The 23,479-nt window shown below is 24.2% G+C and overlaps 1 protein-coding gene across 2 annotated transcripts in view; it reads left to right on the top strand.

The window, feature by feature from the left end:
* Window positions 1–8,738: 8,738 nt before the first annotated feature.
* Window positions 8,739–23,479, top strand: part of LOC145835913 (uncharacterized) — a 41,848-nt gene continuing 27,107 nt past the window's right edge. For both annotated transcript variants that reach the window (XM_082943670.1, XM_082943669.1), the window contains exons 1-6: window positions 8,739–8,878; window positions 11,253–11,495; window positions 14,895–15,134; window positions 15,558–15,821; window positions 19,728–19,926; window positions 20,471–20,580. In XM_082943670.1, coding sequence (XP_082799796.1) covers window positions 8,797–8,878; window positions 11,253–11,495; window positions 14,895–15,134; window positions 15,558–15,821; window positions 19,728–19,926; window positions 20,471–20,580 — 1,138 coding nt within the window. In that variant the 5' untranslated portion in view covers window positions 8,739–8,796. The remainder of the gene's footprint in view (window positions 8,879–11,252; window positions 11,496–14,894; window positions 15,135–15,557; window positions 15,822–19,727; window positions 19,927–20,470; window positions 20,581–23,479) is intronic.

Genomic DNA, 23,479 nt, shown 5'->3' with positions numbered 1-23,479 from the left:
TAATGGTAAAACTTTTAAATCAATAAACATAAAATGTAAAACTTAACTTTTTTTAGTATACTAGCTACTAATATGTATTGAAAAGTATTATTGATTGTAGTTAAATTTTCATACTTGTTTAATACAAAGTTGAAATTAAAATGAAATTAGCAATATAAGTATCATAACATTGATATTTAAAACTTAAAAAAAAATATATGTATCAGCATGCCCGAGAAAAAATATTACATTTATTTACAATTTATACCAACTCATCTTATTTCTTAAGTAAAAAAATAGTTTTAAACCACACCTATGACTGCTTTATCAGCTAAATTTAGAACTTAGAACTCAAAACTTATTTCGCCTTAGGACAATTTATACACTTAATCGCCTTAAAGTCATGGTTCAACTAGCGGATAATTTTTGACTTTAGTTCATTACTGCTAAGTTTCTAATTTTTTTTATAAGATTGCGAATTTTGGTTTACACCATGAATTTTTTTTCAAACTAAACTGTTTTTATTAAAATTTTAATGTTTTGTAATCAACAATACTTTGAAAAACTTTCAAACTTTTTCAAAAACATCGTTAAAAGTTAATTCTATGCAAACAAAAAACTATTAATTTAAAACTTAAAAAAATATGAATAACGTTGATTTTAAAAGTTTTATAATATATAGTTTATTACAAATAACAAACAAAATAATTTACAATGTTTGTTAATCAATATAGCAGGTTAATACAATTACTATCAAATGCATATAGATCAAAAATTATTAAGGACACTGTTAATACTTTTGTTTTAGAACAGGGTTCGGCAGCCTATGATGATGAACGAGCCAGAAGTTTTTGTGGGCCACATTACAATAGTTGTCAAAGAATTTTTGAAACGAATCATTTTGAGATAAAAGCAAAAGAGCAGATATGTAATAAAATAAACATAAAAGAGACAAAACAACTTGTTCAAAAGCAAAATAAAAGTAGGTTTGTTAATTTTTATTATGATTGAGTTTCAAATTACTATTTATTTTCAAATTGTTTTCGCGGGGTATAAATGTTTGCAGAGTGGGCCTGCAGGTCGGAGTTTACCGATCCCTGCCTTAAAACGGTAAATTAATATTTGTTTGTAAGTTTGAAATTTTTTATTATCCTCAAGTTTAAAAAATCTTGCTTAAGTATCCAAAGAATAAGCCAATAAATATTTTGTAATGTTTTAAACAAAACCAGTTTACAAAAAACTTAATCGCACTAAAACATTATGTTAATACACGTATCATTTTAAAAAGGTAGGTTGTATTTCAAATCAAAAAATTTGTAAACTCAAGACTCTTAAAAAACTAAATCATACATTGCTAAATTTCAAATAAGTCGGTCAATTATGTTAACACTGTTGTTTATTTCTAAAATATCAATATTTCAAATAACTTTATTTAAGCTACGTTAAGGAAAAAGTTTTAATATTATAGATCTACCAGGTTCACAAACTGGGATTTAGAGTGAGTTAATTAAAAATATTAAAAATACTTAGAACAAAAAACATAAATTAGAATTCGAAATTACTTATTATATTCGTTCGTTACATTTATAAGAAGCGAAAACTTATCTAATCCTTAAGCTAGAGTTCTTATAAAAGACTTTTTCGGATCGAACTTAACAGAAAATAAATTTCAGCGGACCGCGAGTTATTAAAAATATGCAACAACAGCTACTTTGGTCAAAGGTTTCTGTTTTGTGGGTCAGGTTCAGTCAGTAGTTTGTACGTTGCCCATCCTTGATCTATGTATATTTTATAGCTAATATTTATATTATATTTACTATACAATTTGTAGTTGATTAATTTTCGGTTTAATTAACTTTGCAAATAAAATTGAAAAGTACAATGAACGGTTTGTAGGTAGAATTTAGCCTGAGACTAAACAATCAAAGATCAAATTGATACTAAAAATAAAAAGAAAAAATTAAAGAAAATTGTGATATAAACTAAATAAGGAGTAAACTATGATGCTTTTAACAATAAAATTTTGTGCATAAAAAAAACTTGTATATTACTCTGACCTCTCACGAATCTACGCAATCGTTTGGTTACGCATTTTAGAATTCTCAAAAAAAAAATTCTATTTTACTCAAAGTAATAAATACCTAATGAATTCTCTTTGTATTTAGGTGTCTTAGCCCTCTTTTACACATTAAAATAAAAAAAGGTATAAAGTTAAATTCCTTACAATATTTAAGACATAAAGTTTCTTTTCAATTTAATAAGTCTCTTATTTTAGCTAACTTGTTCTTTGCTCACCTAAGATTAAACTTGTCTTGCATGGTATAAGGTGAACATTTTTCTCTAATATCATGTAAGATAAGTTTAATCTAAGTTTGGCATGAAACAAAAAGAAAAAAAAAACTTTGTATACACATAAACAATTTTTATGAAAAAACTCTTCACATATATGTACAACTTGAATAAAAACTAGTTTTGTAAAAAAACAGTAGGATAGTCCCTAACTTGTGTTTAATCAAATGCATTGTTAGAAAACAGCCTATATAGTAAGTATGTTTTCTACTTCTCGTTTAGTTACATTCTCTCGTTTAATTGCGCAGTTTTGGTGAGGACACAATGTGCGTAGATTCGCGAAAGGTGTCTGTATAGTATTTTAGTATAGTTTTACAAAATATAACAGTTACAATCAATAAAAGGTTTTTTAAATGCATAGTTTTTCATGCCCTAGACAATGTTTTAAAGAATTACTATAAAAATGAAATGGACTATACTATTTATACTAAACTTCTTTTAATTAGCATACCAACATTACTCTCCAACTAAAAATTTACTTTCTTTTTCTATCAATTTTGTTTTTTTAGTCTTTCATTGTTTAACTTGGAGGTTTCAGACTCTAACTTTGGCATACACGAGTAACCAGTTATAATATCATTTCTTTTGAGAACTTTTTAGAAACAACTTTTGGGTAAATTTTTATCCATTAGGTTTAAAGAAAATCTATCAGAAAGCTTTAATCGGTAGGACTTTTTTTGTCAGTCAAGTTAAGTATTTTTTTAAGCAACAAAAATTTTCGGCTAACACCGAGATGATGGAGTTGTAATCACTATAAAATGTCGGAGCAAAATAACTAAAAAGCTCAGAAAAAATGAACATTTCTCTGAGCAGGAACTCAAAATATAAATAGAGCTTGGCATCAATAAATTAGATTATCATGACTAATCATTTTATATTTTAGAACAATCTTTAATACTCTTGTATAAAACCAAGAGTAAAAAATATGAACAAACAAGCATTTATGTAGCTCGATGACCCAAAAGTTTTTTTTTATAATAATTTATTTATATTTTTAAGTGTAGACTTCTTTGTCGTCTTCAACAAACTAAACTTTTATAAAGGTACTACATCGTATAGTTAAGTATAAGCCCTCATCTTTATCTATTATACCTTTTTTAAATTAGTGTTTATAGTAGGTCTAAATGGTTTTACACTTAATGTTTTGAAAAGTTTCCTTTTTTCAAAATGTTAGTTTTAATAAATTATGTGTGTAAAATTGTTCTTAGTTATCATTTGGTTCTAATAAGTGTAACTTTCTCTGTAGATAAATATTTTTAGCCTTAGAAAAGTAGAGCGTCATTTAAAGTCAATGTCAAAAAAATCCGTCATTTATGTAGAAAATGTAGTCACGTCTAGCCAACGGACTAAAGAAGTAACCCAATAATGTTCAAGAACATAGATATTATATAATATTCTAGTTTATTTAAGAAAACCTCAGAAAAAATACGTTGCTACAGATTTGCAGAAACGTACTACGTTCCTGGTTAACAGTAAACAATAAAGCTTTAAAATACTATATATAATGTATTAACTATTTAATAGTACTTTTCAAATAAGTTACATAATTACAATAATATTAAGAAATTTTTTTTAATTAAATTTTTGTTTAGTACCTTACTTAAATAGATTTTAGTAGATTTTTTAAGTATTTTGAATGAAATTGTATCTATATTATCTGATTTTGTAGTGTTTTCTTTAGGCCATAGGGAGATCTACCTTGTTTCTTGCAAGTTACTTTTATTAAGTCTTTAAGAAATTTATCTCAGCTAACAAACATTTTCAATAAATTAACAAAATTCAAAGTAACTTATAGACTCCTAATGGAAGGCGAAAACTAAAAACGCAAAAACAAACTACTTCAATAAACATATATTTTCTGATAACTTTTTAACCAATCTTATTCAAATTTTAACAGTTAGTATGATATTAATAATTACATGTTTATATAACAGTAACTTTTGTTATTTCTAAAGATAATTAGTAAAAAAGTAACTTTTTTTTGTTCTATTTTTTGAATGCTTTTAAAGTTCTAACACTCAAAGTCTTTTAAACTATAAAAAATAAATCCATAAAATTTGGTGTCTCTAGCTTAGAAAATAAAGAAAAAATAGATTTTTAGTGATTTTTATACTTCTGAGAAAATTTACATCAAAAGTTCCACATAAGAATTATGTTGTTACACACTTTTACTTTTCTAATTACAAATTTTATAAAATGGTAAAAAAAGGAAAACCACAGTGTTCCTTCATTTTATAAAACAAACTGTGAATTTAAAACAAGTACCTTGGTAAAACTTCCATGAAAATTTATAGTAAAGCATACTGATTTGAATACTCAAAACACTTACAACAATACCCTAATTATTAGTTTTTTTTTAGCGCCTAATACGACGGCTAAGTAGTTTTAGCAACTGTTCCTGTCAGTTTAAAGTACCAACCTTTTGTAATTTTAAGGTATTTAGTAACATTTTTGGGTAATTATATATTTGATATAATTTTTAGTTTTACTGATATAATGGTTTTATGCAATTGAGTTTTTTTTTGATAATATAATTTTAGAGACTGTATATTTTTTTATATAGTTTTTATAAGTACGTAAGAATTTTAATTAATTAGTTAAACGTAAAGAAACACAAGCATTAAACAGCACTTATTATAGAGGTGATGGACGTACGACCTGTGGACCGGATCCACCCCACAAACAGAAGTTTTTGGTCGGCCAAATACTATTAAGCAGTTAAACATGTTGAGCATATAAAAGTGATTCATTTTTTTTGCAAAAAAATATTTAGAAATAAAAGATTAGTATTTTTTTCTTACATAGTGTGTTTACAATTACATATTCTGTTGTAATTTGGCTATTTAAGACATTTTAGAAATTCTATCGTTGAATTTTTTGAAAATTGAGCAAACAGCTATAAACTGTTTTTGATGTTTCTAATTAGTGAAATTTCGTTTTCTAGTAAATAAGACATGCTTGTTAGAAAAGATAACTACCCCCTAATTCAATATTATATTATAAATACGGAAACTAATTTTCAACCACTATAGATATGAATTTTTATTTTTATTTTTAGTTTTCAGCTATTAATACAGCAACGTTTTTTGAAAAAGAGTGACGTAAACCGTCATAAAACGACTCTACATGAAATAAAAAATGTCTTCAACTTATTAATAATTCACGTAATCTTCAAATTTATAGACAAATGTGAAGTTTGAAAATAATAAATTTTTTTATTTAAGATGTCCAAGGTAAGAGTAAAAGTTTAAGTTAATATCAAAACATGTGTTAAGTTTAAAAAGAAAAAAGAAAAAAAAGTCTAAAAAAAAGGATGATTTCATAAAATTTTCTTAAAAATACAAAATTTTGATTTAAAAAAAAGATTGTAATCAACATGAGTTTTTTAAAATATGACAATAAAAATGCATTTTCAACTTTAAGGTTTTTTGTTATAAAAAATGTGGGCATTAGTAGTCAAACAGTAAAGTTGATAATTTTACTTTTTTTCAAGGTTTGAATTGCTTTTTAAAACTTTTCATAATTAAAACTTACTATGCAAAATTTCCAAGATGAAAAGTTAGCATTGTAAGTTTAATTAAACCATTAAAGGTTTACGACATTCGATTACTTTTACAAACTGTTTACGATTACAAATAACTTATGTATACTTTGTTTTCTAAAAGAAATCTGTTAAAGTAATAGTAGTAAGCTTTTACTTTCGGAAGATCGTTAGTAATTTTTTTCGGTTTACTAAATTTGTAAATTTAAGCGTCAGAAAGATTTGCTAAAGTGTTCTGAAGCACTAGTGTGTAGTATTTTATTAGAAAAAATAAAAAAAGATTTGACAAAAGCGCACAAATTTAAAATTTCTTACTCTTTTGCCCATATACTAGCTATTGTAAATCGACATGTTAAAATCATCAAAATACGAGCGATATCGCCTCCCTTGACAAATCCTGATATAAAATTTATTTGCTACTTAACATTATTTCATAGACAAATAAAAACATATTTGTGCTTATAGAACCAAAACTTAACTTGAAAACACGTTTCTAGCTACAAAGTAATTGTAACTAAAAAAAATTATAAAAAAATTGAAACAACTATCAAGTAATTAAAAAACAAAACGACTTTGTTTAAATACGCAATTATAAGTCAAGCCAAATAAAAGAGAGAGACTTATAACAAAAATGGTTTACAAGCTGCCGAAATTCGTTATTTGTCCACAAGAGTTTGCGGTATATACATAACAACAATACAAAGACAACACACACAGTAACTACAAAAAAATTTAAAAAAGAGTTATATAAAAAAAAGAAGAAAATATAAATTAAATGAATGATTATAAAAAATAATTTGATTCCTTCGTCTTCTAACTTTTGCTTAATTTATAAAGTATTCTATATTAAATTATTTAAAATTTGGTTTTAAAGGAATTTTAAATTCGAAGATTATTATCAATATTCCTGCTTATTATTAATAAGAAAAAATTAAAAAAAAACCTACTCAGAAAATAATACTTTAAATTAAAAAAAAAAAATTTATATTTTCAAATAGTTCAATAACTTTGAAAAAGTGAGTTTTTTTAAATATGACATACTACATACTTTAGTTAAAATAAGACTTTGTAAAAGTTTAAAATAAACTTTACTTGCTATTTGTTAAAAAATCTTAAAAGGAAAAATATTATCAAACATTTTTTTTTGCTGTTTTAAATAACTGTTCTAGATTTAAACTCAAGTTTAGTAAGAAAATAAACTTTAGATAAAGTACTCATTAGTTTGTACACTCTAACTCGGAATCAATTCAGTACTAACATCAGTCAAGTTTAAAATAATTTTTTTTGAAAAATTATAGTAAATATTAAAGTTAGATTGATTAAAAGCGATATAAGTTTTTGGTACAGTTTTATACATTTAGTCTAAAAATATTTGAAAAATTAAACGTTGAAGATAAAAAAGACTAAAAGGTTTACATTGTACTTTTAAATATAATCTTTTTAAAGTTACTTTTCAACTGTTTATAATTTCAAACACCTTGTTTTTAGTAGCTTAACAGTATAAAAGTAAGACATCAAAATTAAAATTTCTTTAAGAATAACAAGCACTACTGTGTTTTTCTATTGTTAGTAACAACTGTTTTTTTATATCTCAGTTAGTTTTATATACAATTTAGTAAATAGTGTTAATAAAACCAAAAAGTTCTTCGAGCACCATGTCCTACGAATAAATAGTTAAGCTTTTTTTTGTCGTTCAATAAACTATGTTAATCTTTTTATAATTATATTTTTAGTTGATCTTTTTCTAAAGCTGAAACAAACCGAGCAATAAAAAAAAACAGTAACTATTGACTTCCGTTCTGACATAATCAAAGTAGTATGTTCAAATATTTGTATTAAGTTGAGGCTGTCCTACAGAATACGAAAGTACAGGCTTAAGGCTCTATTAGACTTTCGCTGATGTTTTCTTTGGTTCTAATATGATCAATAAACACATTTTGTGGTAGAATATCTATTTTTATATAAAAACTTAGTTATACTCATTAACTGTTTTAAGAAACAAAGCTTTTTTACGAGGTTAAACTCTTAAAACAACTTAACATAGCAAGGCTTTTCAAAAAAAAAGACTTGTTATTTTGTTGAAGTTCAAAAAAGAACTAACTCACGCCAAGAAATACACGCTAACAGAAAAAATAATTTTAGTATTATTAAGCCAATAAAGCACTGTTATTTTTATGGCTTGTGACACAATAATAGAACAAGGAAATATAAAAGCAGAATTGTATCACAAAAGTTCTTCATGTGCAAACACTACTGAAAATGTATACCATCATAATAAGGAACGTTTAATTTTCTAATTCTTTATGATACCTTTGCAGTTTAAAATTTTTTTCTTTCGTTTTATTTCAGCTAATAACAGAAACTGTAGTTTTTTTTAAAACTAATAGATAGTACTTAACATTAAAAAAAGAAGAAAAGCTGTATATTTCATTTTTTTTCTAAAGTCAAATCTCGTGTTGTTTAAAATAGTGTAGGTGTATTAATTTTTAATCAATTTTTGTGCGCTAGAACTTTTTTTATTGACAACCATTTGTTCAAAGTTTAAAAATTTTGTATTTGTTTTTACATTTAAAAAACATATAAAATCATAAAAGAAACTTAACTTAATATAATACCTGTATAGCCTAAAAAAAATATGTATTTGATGCAATTGCTTTCTTAAAAAACTACGTGACTCATATCATTTCCTTATTTATGTCATCAAAACTATTACTACATTTTAATTATACATTTTCGGTTTAAAAAATAAATACTTTTTTTAGCGCAACAGTAAGCTCTTATACTAGCATAAATATATAAAAGATTTTTTTTTGTAATTTTGTTAAAGTTTATAAGTTTAGTTATAAGTTTTTTCTATCTTTAATAGATTATTAAAGTCGATGAACAATTTTTACCTTACTTAATCAAGTATAGAGTTTGAAATTAAAATGAATTGCTGTTTGTGCTTTTTTATTATTTTAGTATTAAAATCTATCAACAGTAGTTCTGAGAACGAAATATGTATGAAAGGTTGGTAAAATGTTTAGTAGTTTTTCATTTTATCACATTAAAAAAGTTTGTATAAAGAAACTATATTGTAATAACTTTAAGGTTCTTAAAAATAACAGAATAACGCATAAAATTTAAAGCATAAACAAGTATTTTAAAGTTTGTATAAAAAGTAAAATGTATTTATTTTAAATTCTAATATTTTAATTTTTTATAGTTTTACTACTTTGAACATATTTCCTTATCTATATTTTGAAACTTAAGAAAAACCTAAATGTTTAAACATTTTGATTGTACAGATTGACACTTTTTCATAAACTAATATATTTACCAGAGCGGCTTTAGATACTACAGATTAAACTAGTGATAGACTAAACTAATAATTATAAAATAATAATTTAAGCACTATGTAGTATTAAAATGTAACTTTAAATTGACTTTATTTAAATATCTAGAAACTTTAAAAAGTGAAATACTTTGACTTTTTAGTATTTTGAAGTATAGATATACTAAAGGAACTTAAAAGTATACTTTAAAATAGAGAATTTGTATAAAAAAAAGCAAATTTTAATCAAAGTTTTAAAATGCATTAACATATAATCTGTGGATTGAACTTAACCATTTTAAGGCTAAAGCTTAGGATCCTTGATTTGATTGTAGTTGAGATGTCATTTGGTCAATTTCGTAGTCAAATATAATATTATTTTCATATTAAATTCATGATAAATGAAGCTTCTTTAAAAATAGCGATTCTAAAAATCTAATTTTCGTAATAGTTTGTCAATGTTAGACGCATGTCGATTAAAGTTAATAAACTATAGGATGTACAAACACTAGATTTCTAAGATTATGGCTTCTTTACCTAACACCATAGACGCAACCCTAATGGCCTGTATTAAGTGATTACTTTTATATAAAGAGCTAAATTACTTTTTATAGAATTAAATATAAGAGCTAAAGAGTTACAAATAGTTTAATCCTTTATATTTAAATTAATAACAGCGATGAGAAACAACCATTTATAAACAGTAAGTACAAAATTATTGCAAAAACAACTTACAATAATAAAAATTTATGAACAGTATGTACAAAATTAGTGCATACACAGCTTACATAAACAACTCAATAAAAATAACCACCAACAAACAAAAAATGGCCGAAACTAAAATTTTTTAACAAAGGGCTAGTTTTTTACATAGATGTACCAACATAATGTTTCACTAAAAATAATTAAGATTAGTTATAAAACGTTATTAAGGTCTTTTGCACATAATTTTCAATGCTTTGTCCTGGACAAGACATTAAAAGGTATCTGTGGTGTACGACTCGATAACCGAAAGGTTCTTCGTGCATCAGGTCCAAGGACCAAATATTTTGAGTGTATTTTATCTTTCAAAAAATTATACAGTTTTGAAATAAAATTTAGTTTAATTTTTTTATTAACTTTGCGTAGAACTATAACATCATAAGATAAAATCGAAAAAGCTTAACTTCGAACTAAAAACAACTAAAAATGCAGAATATGTTAAACTAAAAGTATTTCTCAAGTTTTATACTAGTTGTTTAGAAATTTTAAAAAATTAAAAAATAAAATTTCAAGTAATCTAAATTTAAGTTTTTTTTTAAAGTAATGTTGCTTAACTTTCACTTTTTCCCCTATAACTTAAGCTACCACAGCAATGTAGTAATATAATATTGCTTTAAAAACAAACTAATCAACTTTTTTCATATATTTTGAGCAAAGGTACAAAACTTTAAACCGAAGTTATCAATATTTTCACTTTTGTGGAGTTTGGTTACGAATATATCCATTTATTTGAATTAGGTTTTATTTGACTTAAGTAAGATATATTAGCAAAAACATTTAAAACAATATGCTCTAATTTTTTGAGAACTAACATAATATAAGGAATATAAATATAAGAAATGAGACGAGCTTCTTTAATAAGATGAATTTATAGATATAGGAACAGTTGGAAAAATTTAAATTTCTAGAAAATTAAAAATGTTAAGTTGAGTAAGATTTATAAAGTGTATTTTTTTAACATAAAACATAAGTTTAAAGCCATATATTTTATTTAGAATTACTGCTACGTTTAAAAAAGAACAAAACAAAAGTTTTTTTTGTATTTCTATATCAGTATCACAAAAATATAATTTTCTTTTCAAATATGATGCTAAACAAATTTTAAATTTAGAATTAAAAATAATTTACTCCAATTAAAAATTCCATCTTAATTTGGTCGTTTTATTTAGAGTTAAAAATATTTAATTAATGAAACTCTTTCTTTGATTTTTACAAAAAAAGTGTTAAATCAGTATTATTAAACTTGTAAAATAAGTAGAGCTAAAAGAATAAAATAACAACTACAAATTCTAACTTAACCAATTTTAGAAAACTGTACTAAACTTCCGGGAAGGCTTGAAAATGGGGATTTTGTACCAAAAGATGGAAATACAGTTCAATCATATCAACATGGTAGTGTGGTAAAAGCTAACTGTGATAAAGGTTATACTGCACTAGGAAAATTCTACAGTAATAACGATACACTTGATGAAAAGGGTAATCGAAAATTTATTTGTCTTAACGGTACTTACAATCTTAAATTTGACACTAAAGTGGACAGCTGTTATGCAAGTTTGTGTTTTTTTTTAACCTATAAATAATTTAAAAAATATTAGTTAGGGTTAAAAGTAAAAAAATGTTACTTATAAATATCTTATTACAGTAAATTTATGATAATACTTTACTTTTGGTTTAGCTAACCAACCAAAGTAATTTCAGCTTTTATAAAAAGGACAAAAATGTTTGGTAAACACCAGTGTCGTAGCGTGGTATTTTTGTCAAAAAATGCGCAGTTTTTATTCATTTAAAATACCCTAACTTAAGAATTTTGAGATTAGCTATATAAAGATATTTTTACTTATGTAAAGATCTTTATACAGCTAATTAATATAATTGAATTAGTTTTATTATATAAAATTAATTAGAAGTTACTGTTCTAAAAAACACCTTATATATTTTAAAATTTAACCACTTAAAAATAATAAAAACTTCATTAGAATCACTTATACTTGCGCAAATATAAACTTACTAAATAAAAGTAATTTTTTAAAATTTTTAGTAAACTTAATATCTATAAAAACATATTAATTCAATTAAACGAAAATATATGTTTTATTAAGGAAAAAAAAAATCAATCTCTTTAACATACAATACAACATTGATAAAATCACCTCATTGCACATAATATATATTATACAGAACTATTTTTGAGTTAAAGAAAATAAAATGTTATAAATATAATATATTTTTTGCAACAAAAACAAATGCTTATTTAATGTAGGTTAGGTATTATTGTAAGAAAATTAAATTGAATTGTAACAAAGTTATAGCAAGATAAACTTAGATTATTGCATATTTTTAAATTTTATCTAAATACAAATCAAAAGTTGTCAAAAAAGAAACATAACAAATGACAAATGCAAAACACAAGAAATAAAGGAAAGCTGTCGACTGGCAAGTTTGAAACGCAAGACTTAATGACAGTAAAACTTAATATATAAAGAGCAAATAAAAAAAACATAAAAAAACCTATATTTAAGGAATTAATTTATTAACTTCTAGATAATGTTCAATGTCTATTTTATATCAATGAAATATAATTGTATTGAATTCAAAACAACTTATACTTTTATTATATCGTAGCTATAAGTATACTATATTTATCTTTATTGATAAACTTTTTAACTAATATGTAAAATCTTCAATATGGAATGCAATGCAAATACATTATGTATTAAAGTTGAAAGTTTTAAATTGTTTTTAGAAGAATTATCAAAAGCCAGTTAAATTTTTTGTTTTAATTTATACTTTTTTAGCTATTTACAATACAAAACTGTAAAAATAAATTTAACAAATGAAGAAAATTTGAAATATAAACAATACTGAAAATAAAATTTCATACCACTTGAACTGCAGTCCTGAGTATTAGAAACACCTGGTGTTGGTCTGCTATTTTTCAGTTTGAGCTTTTCAATTTCAGAAAATTCTAAATTTGACGTTTCTTTAGATTTGCAACGTTCCATACAGTATTACTGTTGTTACTTTGCATATTTGCTTTAGTAACAATCTAGAAATTAATTAAATAAATTTTTACTTATTTTTAAGTATTATAATATACTTTTTATAAAACAACAAACAATCAATTATCTTTGAAGATATCAGAGTTGCCTTGCCAAGCTTTGAATCAAAAACTGACCTTAGTTAATTAGAAACTGTGCTGAGTCATCATGAGCATTTTAAATTCCTTTACAGAAGTTTTTTTTTCAAAACTAATAAAAATTGAGCTCTTTAAAAAAAATTGGTTATAAAACAACCAAAAATGCAAGTAAATTAGTTACATCTCATTCATCTATTAAAAAAAACTTTCCTGAAAACTTTCAAAATTTTTAAAACTATCCTGAGTTAAAGAAAAACAAAGCTATTGTTAATCAGCCTGAGTTAAAAAAAAAACTTAAAACAGTCTGAGTCAAAATAAAGTTTTCAACAATTTCATGATTACAAGAGTTATACTGAGTGTTTCGAGTTGTAACCAGTTTACTAAAAGTTTCTGATACAAAACAAAATGTTAAACGATAATTTTTTAAAGGTAAATTTTCCTGAGTTTTTAAAATTGTACAAAAACTATTACTTTTCTTTTACCTTAAAATATATTTATTTAAGATCTTTAAGAGGAATAGTACTTTTTAAATGTAACAAATAGTTTGTAGAAAGCATATTTAAAAAATACCATTTTTAATTGTATTTAAAATCAAATTAATTTTACTTTAAAATTAATCAGTTTTGTGTTTTAGGCTAAGATTAATTTTGAAAAAAATCTGTTTTTTCAAGTTGCTTAAAATTTATTTATGATTTGACTGAATAAATTTTAAAATAGTTTGCTAGAAAAATTGATGAAGTTTCTAACTCAATTGGTTCATAGAACTGCAATCTTTGATTTGTTTATTATATAAATAAATAAGAAACTACTTTTACAAGATATTTCAAGTTTACTGAAATTTAAATGAAACTTTTTGTATAGTAAGGTTAATACTGTAATCACAGTATGAACTGTTTATCTATTACTTGTTGTTATTTTATTTCTTATAACTTTTATTTATATATCTATATATATTTTTTTATATATATACTTTTGCTTTTTGGTATTTGTTTTATTAAATTTTATTATTAATATTGCTTATTTATATTTTTAGTTCGTTTTTACTTTATTAGTAGTTATTTATTACTATTTTATCAAAATTTGTTTGTTCTTGAATCATTAACATTATAGGATATTGTTGTTTACAAAACGTTAGCATTTTTCCTTGTAAAATAATCATTCATAACGTTTATACTACTTCAATGCACTACAGAGGCTGTGCGATTTTTTAAAATAAACTTTTATGAAATTTGTCTGTATATTTGGTGTTGAAAAGTTCGTTTAAAATTTCGAATACTAAACAAACATAGTTGAAAAAAAGCATGTTACGCAGGGAAATTAATTGATTAAAGGATAAAGATAATACATTTTTTTTTCTTTTCATTTTTTAGGAGGCACACATGCGCAAGTGTCCCTCCCTACGCTACGCCTCTGGTAAACACTATTTTTGTATTACTACTAATTTGTCTTTACAATAATACTAGAAAAAAAAAACTAAAAACAAAGTTATATCAATAAGTATTTATATTGATACTTTTTGTAACTTATTAAAAGCTAGCCTTTATGAAAACTTTTTTAAAGTTTTTTTTACAATCAATTAACTTATAAAGAAATCTATTATTTCCAATACAAAGCAGTTTAATTATTTTAATAGTTTTGATATAGAATTTTTTAAGAAATGTTTGACAAGTTTTATATCTAAAACAGAATAAAATTCCCTGAACTATTTTGAAGTTTGTTTTAAAATAAGAGAAAATTAAAAAAGTTGTTATACTTACTTAATAAAGTGCTTTTAAATATTATTTCATTAGTATTACTATTGTGTATATATTCAGCTTGCACAGCCGATTTTCCATTGGAAACAATAAAATCAAAATCTTCAAATAGTACTTGGTATAATACTTCAAAAACAAATGAGTTTTTAGAAAGCTCAAAAATAGAATTAGTCTGCCCAATAAGCTACTATACGAAGAAGATGAACAAATTATCAAACATATCAAGTAATATAGTAGAAGCTAATTTAACTTGTAAAAATGGTAATTTTTCTCCAAGTTATAACAAAACATGTGCAAAAAGTTAGTTATCTTTTATTATATAGAATAAATACGTAGTGTCTCATTTTTTTGTAGTATGTATGTATATTTATTATTTTAAGTATTTTATTACAAAAATACTTATGACTTCGATTAGAAAACTAAAAAAGATAAATTTCAGTTTTTATCTTTATATTATTTACTGTTTTAATTTATAATGCTAATAAATAAACATGTATATCCCGAACTTTATTTACATAAATTTATTCGTATACGTAAACAATATAGACAAAAAAGGCTTTAAAATAACTACATGTTATATATGATAGCAAATGCTACTTAAATAAGGTTTTAAAATAAACAAATTAAAAAACTTATTTTGTTTAAAATTTTAAGTTATTTAAACTATTCATTGCTTCATACTTTTTAATAAATACAGTAAAAAAGTAAACTTCAAATTTCTAGGTTGTGATGGTTTGTTTTTCAAAAAAGATTTAGAAAAACTTGGTTGGACATTAATTAACCAAAAGGCAAATTATGGTCATAAAGAGTTGATAAATTTGAATTGTCGTGACACACCTTTTGTGTATGATGTAAACCTTGCAAATGTTACAGTTATTGAAAAAGGTCCTGTAAACATTCAATTCGAATGTTTTAATAGTATTATAGTTCTATCAGAGAAGTTTATTTTGTCTACAAAAAATGCACTAAACAGTTCATTTGTTTGCGGTTGGTTTTTTTTATCTGATGCAAGTCATTGAATTAGTTAAACTATTAAAAATACAATTTAAATAATAAGATTAAGTATAATGAAGTAGAGCTAATTATCAAAGTAGGACATTAAAACTACTTTATTTTTCCAACAATTTAATTATATTTTTAAATTACTAGACAAAAGTTCCTAAAATATATTAATAATAAAAGTATAAGCTAGATGAATAATCAAGGATCTAAAAAAGGAGATATAAAACTAACATCTAAAACTAAATTTAAATAGAAGTTAAATTTAGCAAAATCTTTTAAAATTATTAGAGAATGTTTTATAATAAAACACACTAGTTAGAATTTATGTAAAAAGTAAAGAAAATTTAAAAATTTTAAGGTGTAATAATTTTAAAATATTTTACATACTTTGATTTTCGAATTTCACTATATTATAACGCTAGAGTTTTACTTTTTTTAGTTAACACAATCTAACTAAAACGCTAGCAAAAGTAAATAAATAGAAACCATTTACTGCACTGCAGATTAAGGTATGATTTACAACTAGTTTTAAAGTTATACAATGCTGAAATACCGTTCATATTAGTTTTAATTACAACTTTTATCACTATTAGCTTACATTTACAAATTTTAAAATCTAATCATTTAAGATAATTAGTTTAAAATACTTTTCGTAAAACTTTTTTCGGTTACGTCCACAGTCTTTAAAAGTGTTAAAAATCCTAAAATGTTACGATTTTGTAAATAAAAAAGTCTAAGAAGATAAAAAGGCTAAAAAATATTGCTAATATTATTACGACCAGTGGCGACGCGTGGGGAAGAAAACCGGAACACTTACTTTTTCTAGACAAAAATGAATAAAACTAAAAAAATAATTTTTAAAGGATCAGTTCTAACATTCATCTGTTTAATTTCCGGCTAAACTTGGTTTTTAAGTGTGTATATTTGGTATTCGTAATATTTGCGATAAGGGACATGTGTTGTTTTGTAGTCGTTCTAAAATAAAAATCATAGAGAATTCCCATAGCAACTCATTAAGAAAGTTGAGGGAAATTAAAGCTCCTTGTTACAAAGACATTGACCATTATACAAGAAAAATGTATCAAGTTTATGTAAAAATAACATAAAATTAAGCTAAGATTATCTGCTGAACATGTCCTAAGAAAAAAACAGTTTCAAAAATAAAAATAAATCAAAACGACACAAACAAATACTATTAATATGAAGTAGTTCACAATATACTTAGGCTTAGACTAATTTAAACCTTGCAAAGCTAAAAAAATTTATTATATGGAATATTAAATTTACTTACATTGTTTATAAGTCAAGCACTAGTTTTTACAAATATATTTAGTCACTGTAGCTCTTAAATTAGCTTAAATTTAAATTTTAGATTTTTTATTTGCAAAACTTTGGGTATCAAAAAATTTCTGAATTAGGACCTTTCTTTAATTGCTACACTAAATTATATCGTTTGTAGTTTATTGTACGACAAAAAAACGCTCAAAATATTTGGTCTTAGGACCTGGTGCACAAAGAACCTTTCGGTTATCGAGTCGCACACCACGGATACCTTTTAACGTCTTGTCCAGGACTTGTTTAAATGTTTAACAAAAACAAAACTACTTTATAAAAAATGTTATTAATTTTAAAGCAATACCCTTTTTGAACAACCACAAAAACTTAAAAAAAAATCTACGTTTGAAGAACACCATGACAAGTTTTGTAAAGTAATTGTTGAAACCCTCTATGTCAGATTCGGCAAACTGCGACTCGCGAGCATGTTTTTATTTTAAATGGGATGCGGCCCATGAAAGGTAAACTTGCGGCACGGGAACGAAAGTTTTAAAATTTACATTAGATATTCATAGGCTTAACATGAAGAAAGAAATGAAAAAGGTCGTCTTAGAGACAATTTACAAGAAATTAAAAACTTTCATTTTTACTAGTTTATGAATAGTAAAAACTGCAACTAACAACAGCGGTTATTTTTTAAGTTTTACCCACGATCACCAAATACCTGCAGACACCTGCTTTATGCCCATATTAGCTAATGATTTGTTCAGTTGAAATCTTTTAAATTGAAATACTTACTAAAGTGTAAAGCAGAAATTTTTTTTTACAATAAAAAACTGAATTGAAAAAAAAGTAACTAAAATGTATGTACTATAGCAGCTGCTTTGGTACAATTTAATCAAACAAAAAAATGTAAATTCAATAAAACTTAGGTTAATCAAATCAAACTATAAACTCATGTACAAAAAAGTTTGTGTTAGAAGATAAACAAAAGCATAGTTGTAAAAAAAAACAGGTTTAATACAAAATACTTTATTTTGAGTATATCACTAATCATCTACAATTAAACTGGTTTTCAATTAGTTTCTAAACAAAACTTAAAGAAGCGGTTGAACAGTTCAGTCCAAATAACTAATCCTAAAATAGATAGTTTCAAATAATACTATTGAAAATGTTAATTCCAAGTAAATAATCTAAGAAAAATCAGTTTCAGATAATGCTAACAGCTAGAAGTCACTGAAAATAGCTTTTTTTAAATTCTAGTCTTGGAAAACACTATTTAAAAACAACTCACTTTTCTGATGTGGTCTGCGCAGAAACTTTTATTTTTAAACTGAAAGACTCTTCAACTTATTGCAGAAATTTTACCTTTTTATATTATTTTTATTTTAGATTGCATTAAGTACTTTAAAGTTCTTAAATTTTACCTTTTTTCATGTTAGATATAGAGCAGAGACATAGTTAAATTTTCACTAAAACAGTCGTAATTTTTACAATAAAACTTGGTGTTTTAGATATCTTAGCAAATGAGAAAGTTTACCTTTTTTCATTACTAGTTTTAAATTATTTTAAGCATATTGATATATTTAGATTAATAACTTATCAGTTTAAACTTTTAGTTGTGGTTCTTATACGTTTTAAGAACACTATGACAAGACTTCGTAAGTTGTTGTCACTAAATCGGCTGTTGTATTTGTAAGCAAAATTAATATTTCCGAAATTTAAAAACAATATCAAGAATATTGATCTTTATCAAATTCAAGCACTTATATCAAGTAATTCAAAAAAAAAAAAAATACTTATAGTTTGTTTTAATTATGAAACTCTTACAAGCTAATGAATATTTTTGTATATTAAATAAAAATATTCTTTACAGTAAAACTTTCAAGTCAACTTAGATTTAATTTTGTATAAGTTTGCTATAGTGGTCCTCGCTAAGTATCCACTGTTATTTTTTATATTCAAACTAGTGTATTCTCTATGGACATTAACAAAAAATAAGCTTAGCTTAGTGGTTGGTTAATATAAAGCTAAATTTTTTTAACTCTTAAATGAACAAAATTATATATTTTTTTTAATTTCTGAAATAAGTTTCTTTATTAAACAACAAAGATTAGAAACGTTTGAAAAGATTTGATCATTTTATTATGTTGATCTATTTTTTTTGCGTACACAGTTAGTCACAACGAAAATTTTATTAATTAAGTAGTAACTAAAGTTGTAAGTATAAAGTAGGACTAAAGTGTTAAAATAAATTTTGTATAGACTATAGTAGTTTATAAAAACTCTTTTAGTCAAAATTAACCTTTTAGCACACATGTTTGAAATATCACTTTTTTGACCTAATGTATTTAACTTACAATAGGAATACGTTGAAAAGTATTTTTAAAAAGATGAAAAGAAATCAAGAAAATCTGGAAAATAATTGCTTATAATATAGAATAGACAATGTTGTTTAAACTAAAGACATAAACTTATTAAAATCTAAGTAAAAATTAAGATTTAATATTATAACAAATTTCTTGAATTAGCTTTTAAAGGTTTAAAACCTTATAAACATACAAATTTTAGTTTAATAGAAAGGTTGTATGGTTTATGCGTATAATTACTTTAAAGCTAAAGTTGAAACTACCTACATTTTCGAACAAAAAAGTAAACCAGAAGCAAACATCACGTATTTAGAGTTTGAGTTGTTGAAGGCTTTCAAATACGGTGTAAGTCAAACTGAATCAGTAACAATTACAAACAAAACTTACTCTTCTCTTCTCTTCCAACGTAAAAAAAGAGATGCAACTTCACATAATAAAATAATAAGGTTGAGGTTTAATAACTATTTTAGAACAACATAAAACTAAAAATTACTTTAAATTTTTGTTTTAAGTGACTGTTTATAAATTGTTTTCCATAGCTGTTAAAACTATAGTTTTAAAATAGAAAACTAAGAACAATTAAAAAGTAAAACTTACAAAACTTTATACGTACATAGATTACTATTAAAATATAAAACAATGAATACTAAAACATTAAAACAGTAATAATAGTTTTGAGTTTTAAATAGTTGATGAAAGTTATACTTTCTTTGTCTTAAAGATCTTGATTTTCATAAACTAAGTTACTATAACTCAATCTTAAGCTGTAGAATAAAACGAAACAAAACACATTTTAAACCACAAAAAACTATATCTATCATTTTTAAGCTATTTATTGTTGCATGCATACAAAAACTAAAAGGTAATGTAACTTCAATTAAAAGTAATATAAATTTACTACTGTTCATAAATTTTAAGATATGTAAACGAAAACATACTGTGTGCTTATGTGCGTTGATAAGATTTTTTAGATGAAAAAAAAATCAACAGATATGTCGTTACTCTCAGTGATTATGCAGATGTTAAAGAACTTTTTGAAAGTTTTTCTTCATATATAAAAAACAATAAAATAACAGGCCTTGTTGGATTTCCTAGTAAAGGTTATATTTTTATGATTTTTTTTTGTTTTCTTGCCTATAATTAGTGATCTACTGGATCCACTAATCAAGATCCAGCCGGATCCGGATCTTTTTTTGATTTAAGAATCGGCCGGATCCGGATCCAATCTATGTTTTAATTAAAGATCTAGCCGGATCTGGATCCGGATCCTAAATGTTTTAAATTTATGTTGATTCAATAAAAAACAAACTTATAAATTTTATTTATTACAATACCATAATTAGTAAAAATGATTTAATACAAATAAGATGTAACGTTAAAAGGCGTTAAATTCTGGAAATCCTGATAAGCTAAGCTTATCGGAATATATACCACAGATGTTCTTGTGTTAAAACTTTATTTCAACTAACGGTGTTTCACTGCTCTCGAATAAATTTAAGAACAGATCTACGGAGTCTATAAAATATTAACACACATTAGAAAAAAAAGCAGAAAAAGCATGTATAATTATGTATAGTGTTTATGTAGGTAGTAACTATAAATGAACTTTATGGTTTAAAAACAAAGTTTGGGATAAAAACATCAAATTATAAAATTGTCTACAAAAAATACAAATTTAATAAAAGTAGGCACTAACCTCAAAAAGCTCTAAGAATAGGCAAGTTTTAAAAAATGAAAACTAAATTGAGTTGTGCATAAATGTTACGTCATAATAAATTTAACAAATTGGTCAATAATATTTATAGAGTGGAGTATTGTTTCAAAGATCAAACATGCATCCAACGGAGTAAGTAGAATTTGCCCAGCTTGCAATACAGAAAGAGCAGTAATTGCAGCAGAAGATAAAGATCTACTTCTGAATAAGCGGCAAGATTTGTCGAATATTTGTCCCCACAACCGACGATTCTACTTTAAATAACTCTGTCTACTTATGTACTAATTTATTTCACAACACTCGCATTACAATCACAAACACTTGCAAGTTTAATACTTCATGTTTTTAAGCTGTATAAATTATTGACCAGTTTGTTAAATTTATTATGACGTAACATTTATGCACAACTCAATTTAATTTTCATTTTTAAAAACTTGCCTATTCTCAGAGCTTTTTGAGATTAGTGCCTACTTTTATTAAATTTGTATTTTTTGTAGACAATTTTATAATTTTATCTTTTTATCCCATACTTTGTTTTTAAACCATAAAGTTTATTCATAGTTACTACCTTTGCAGATGACACAATGTTATACAAAACATATACAAAAGACACATATCTAAATGAGAGTAAAAATTTTAACATAGAACTTAAATAGGTATCAGATTGGCTTATGGAAAACAAACTTAAATTAAATTTTAATAAAATTAGAAGCATGATTTTATATCAATCAAAAAATATTTTTTGGAAAAACAAAGATCCTAATGTAAAACTAGGTAAAACAGTTATATCAAACACAAATAGCTATAAATATTTGGAAATAATTATAGACATAAATTTAAAATGGTCAGAACACGTAGAAACTATAAAAACAAAATTACAAAAAACATTGGGTATATTATATAAAACCAGACACTTCTTAAATGAAAAAGCATTATATTTGATCTTTAATTCTTTGCTTATGAGCAATGTTAGATATGGCTTGCTGTGCTGGGGAAGAGCAAATAAAAAATGTATAAAAGATATTAATGTTCTCATAAACAGAGCACTTAGATGCATACATTATAAAAAATATGATGACAGTGTAAGAGAATTAAAAACTCAGAAGAAAAGATTAGATGTTGAGAGTCTGTATCTATATGAATTAGGTCTGTTTATGTTTAAGTTTAACAAATATTTGTTACCAGATAACTTTAAAAATTACTATAAAAATGTAAAAAATGTACATAATTGTCATACCAGGTCTTCAGAAACAAATTTTTTCCTACCTAGATTCAACAGCAAAATAGGTCATAAATCACTATCCTTCCAAGGTGGTAAATTATGGACTAAATTACCATTAAGTTTAAAAAGTATAAGTCATTTTGGAAAGTTCCAGCATGAACTTAAAAGTTATTTTTTAAGTAGTAATTCTCAAGGTCATTAGTGATCATTCCTACTCCCTATTTACTTTGTTTAAGGAGTTAATAGTACTTGTAATTTAATATGCAAATTTTTATTCATTTTTTTATATTTTTTTTTTTTTGTCCGAAAGTTGATTTGTTTGGTCACAGTAACATTGATTTAGTCTGGATTTTAGCATTTTCTATGTAATTATTTCTAAGATTGTAGTTAAAGATTACTATTTAATAATTCACTTTATATCCAATTTTTTGTTAATTTTTTAAATTTTTTTGTTGGAAAGTAGATTTTTTTGGTTACATTAACATTGGTTTAGTCGAGGTTTTAGCATTTTCTGTCCAGTTATTTTTAAGATTATTCTTTAAGATTACTTTTTAGAATTAAGTTCAGAACACTTACAAACTTTTTTTTTAAATCTTTTTTTCTGCTTACAAACTTTTTTTTAATACATACTTTATTATTACAATTTTTTTTTAATGCATGAAAATGTAAAAAGAATAGTTATAGATGTTTATATTTTAGCAGAAAATAAAGTATTTAAAAAGCAAGCTGAGATAACTGTTTCAAGCAAATTTATGTTAAACAAATCTCTTTTTGAGCAAAGCAAAATTATTCTTTTTTATGTTTACAAATGTTGTTTTCTTTCTATTGTTTCAGTTAAGACTTAGAAAAGTTTTTCAAAGAGAAAAGAGTTTTTTTTTTGATTGATTTAATGGAACAAAATTTGTTGTTGTTAATATCATTGTTGTTAAAATTATTATTGTTTTTTTTTACGTAATACGTATCTTCATATCGATATTTATAAAAGCTAAGTTCAGTTATTGTAAAAATCACTTCTTTAAAATTCTTAAAAAAAATTTTACAATAGTTTATGTAGCTATTCATA

The sequence above is a fragment of the Thalia democratica genome, chromosome 5 (genome assembly GCF_965202585.1).
Source record: "Thalia democratica chromosome 5, ktThaDemo2.hap1.1, whole genome shotgun sequence".
Taxonomy (NCBI): Eukaryota; Metazoa; Chordata; class Thaliacea; order Salpida; family Salpidae; genus Thalia; species Thalia democratica.
Note: the sequence above shows the minus strand (reverse complement) of the source record. Positions and strands in the feature narration are given on the sequence as shown.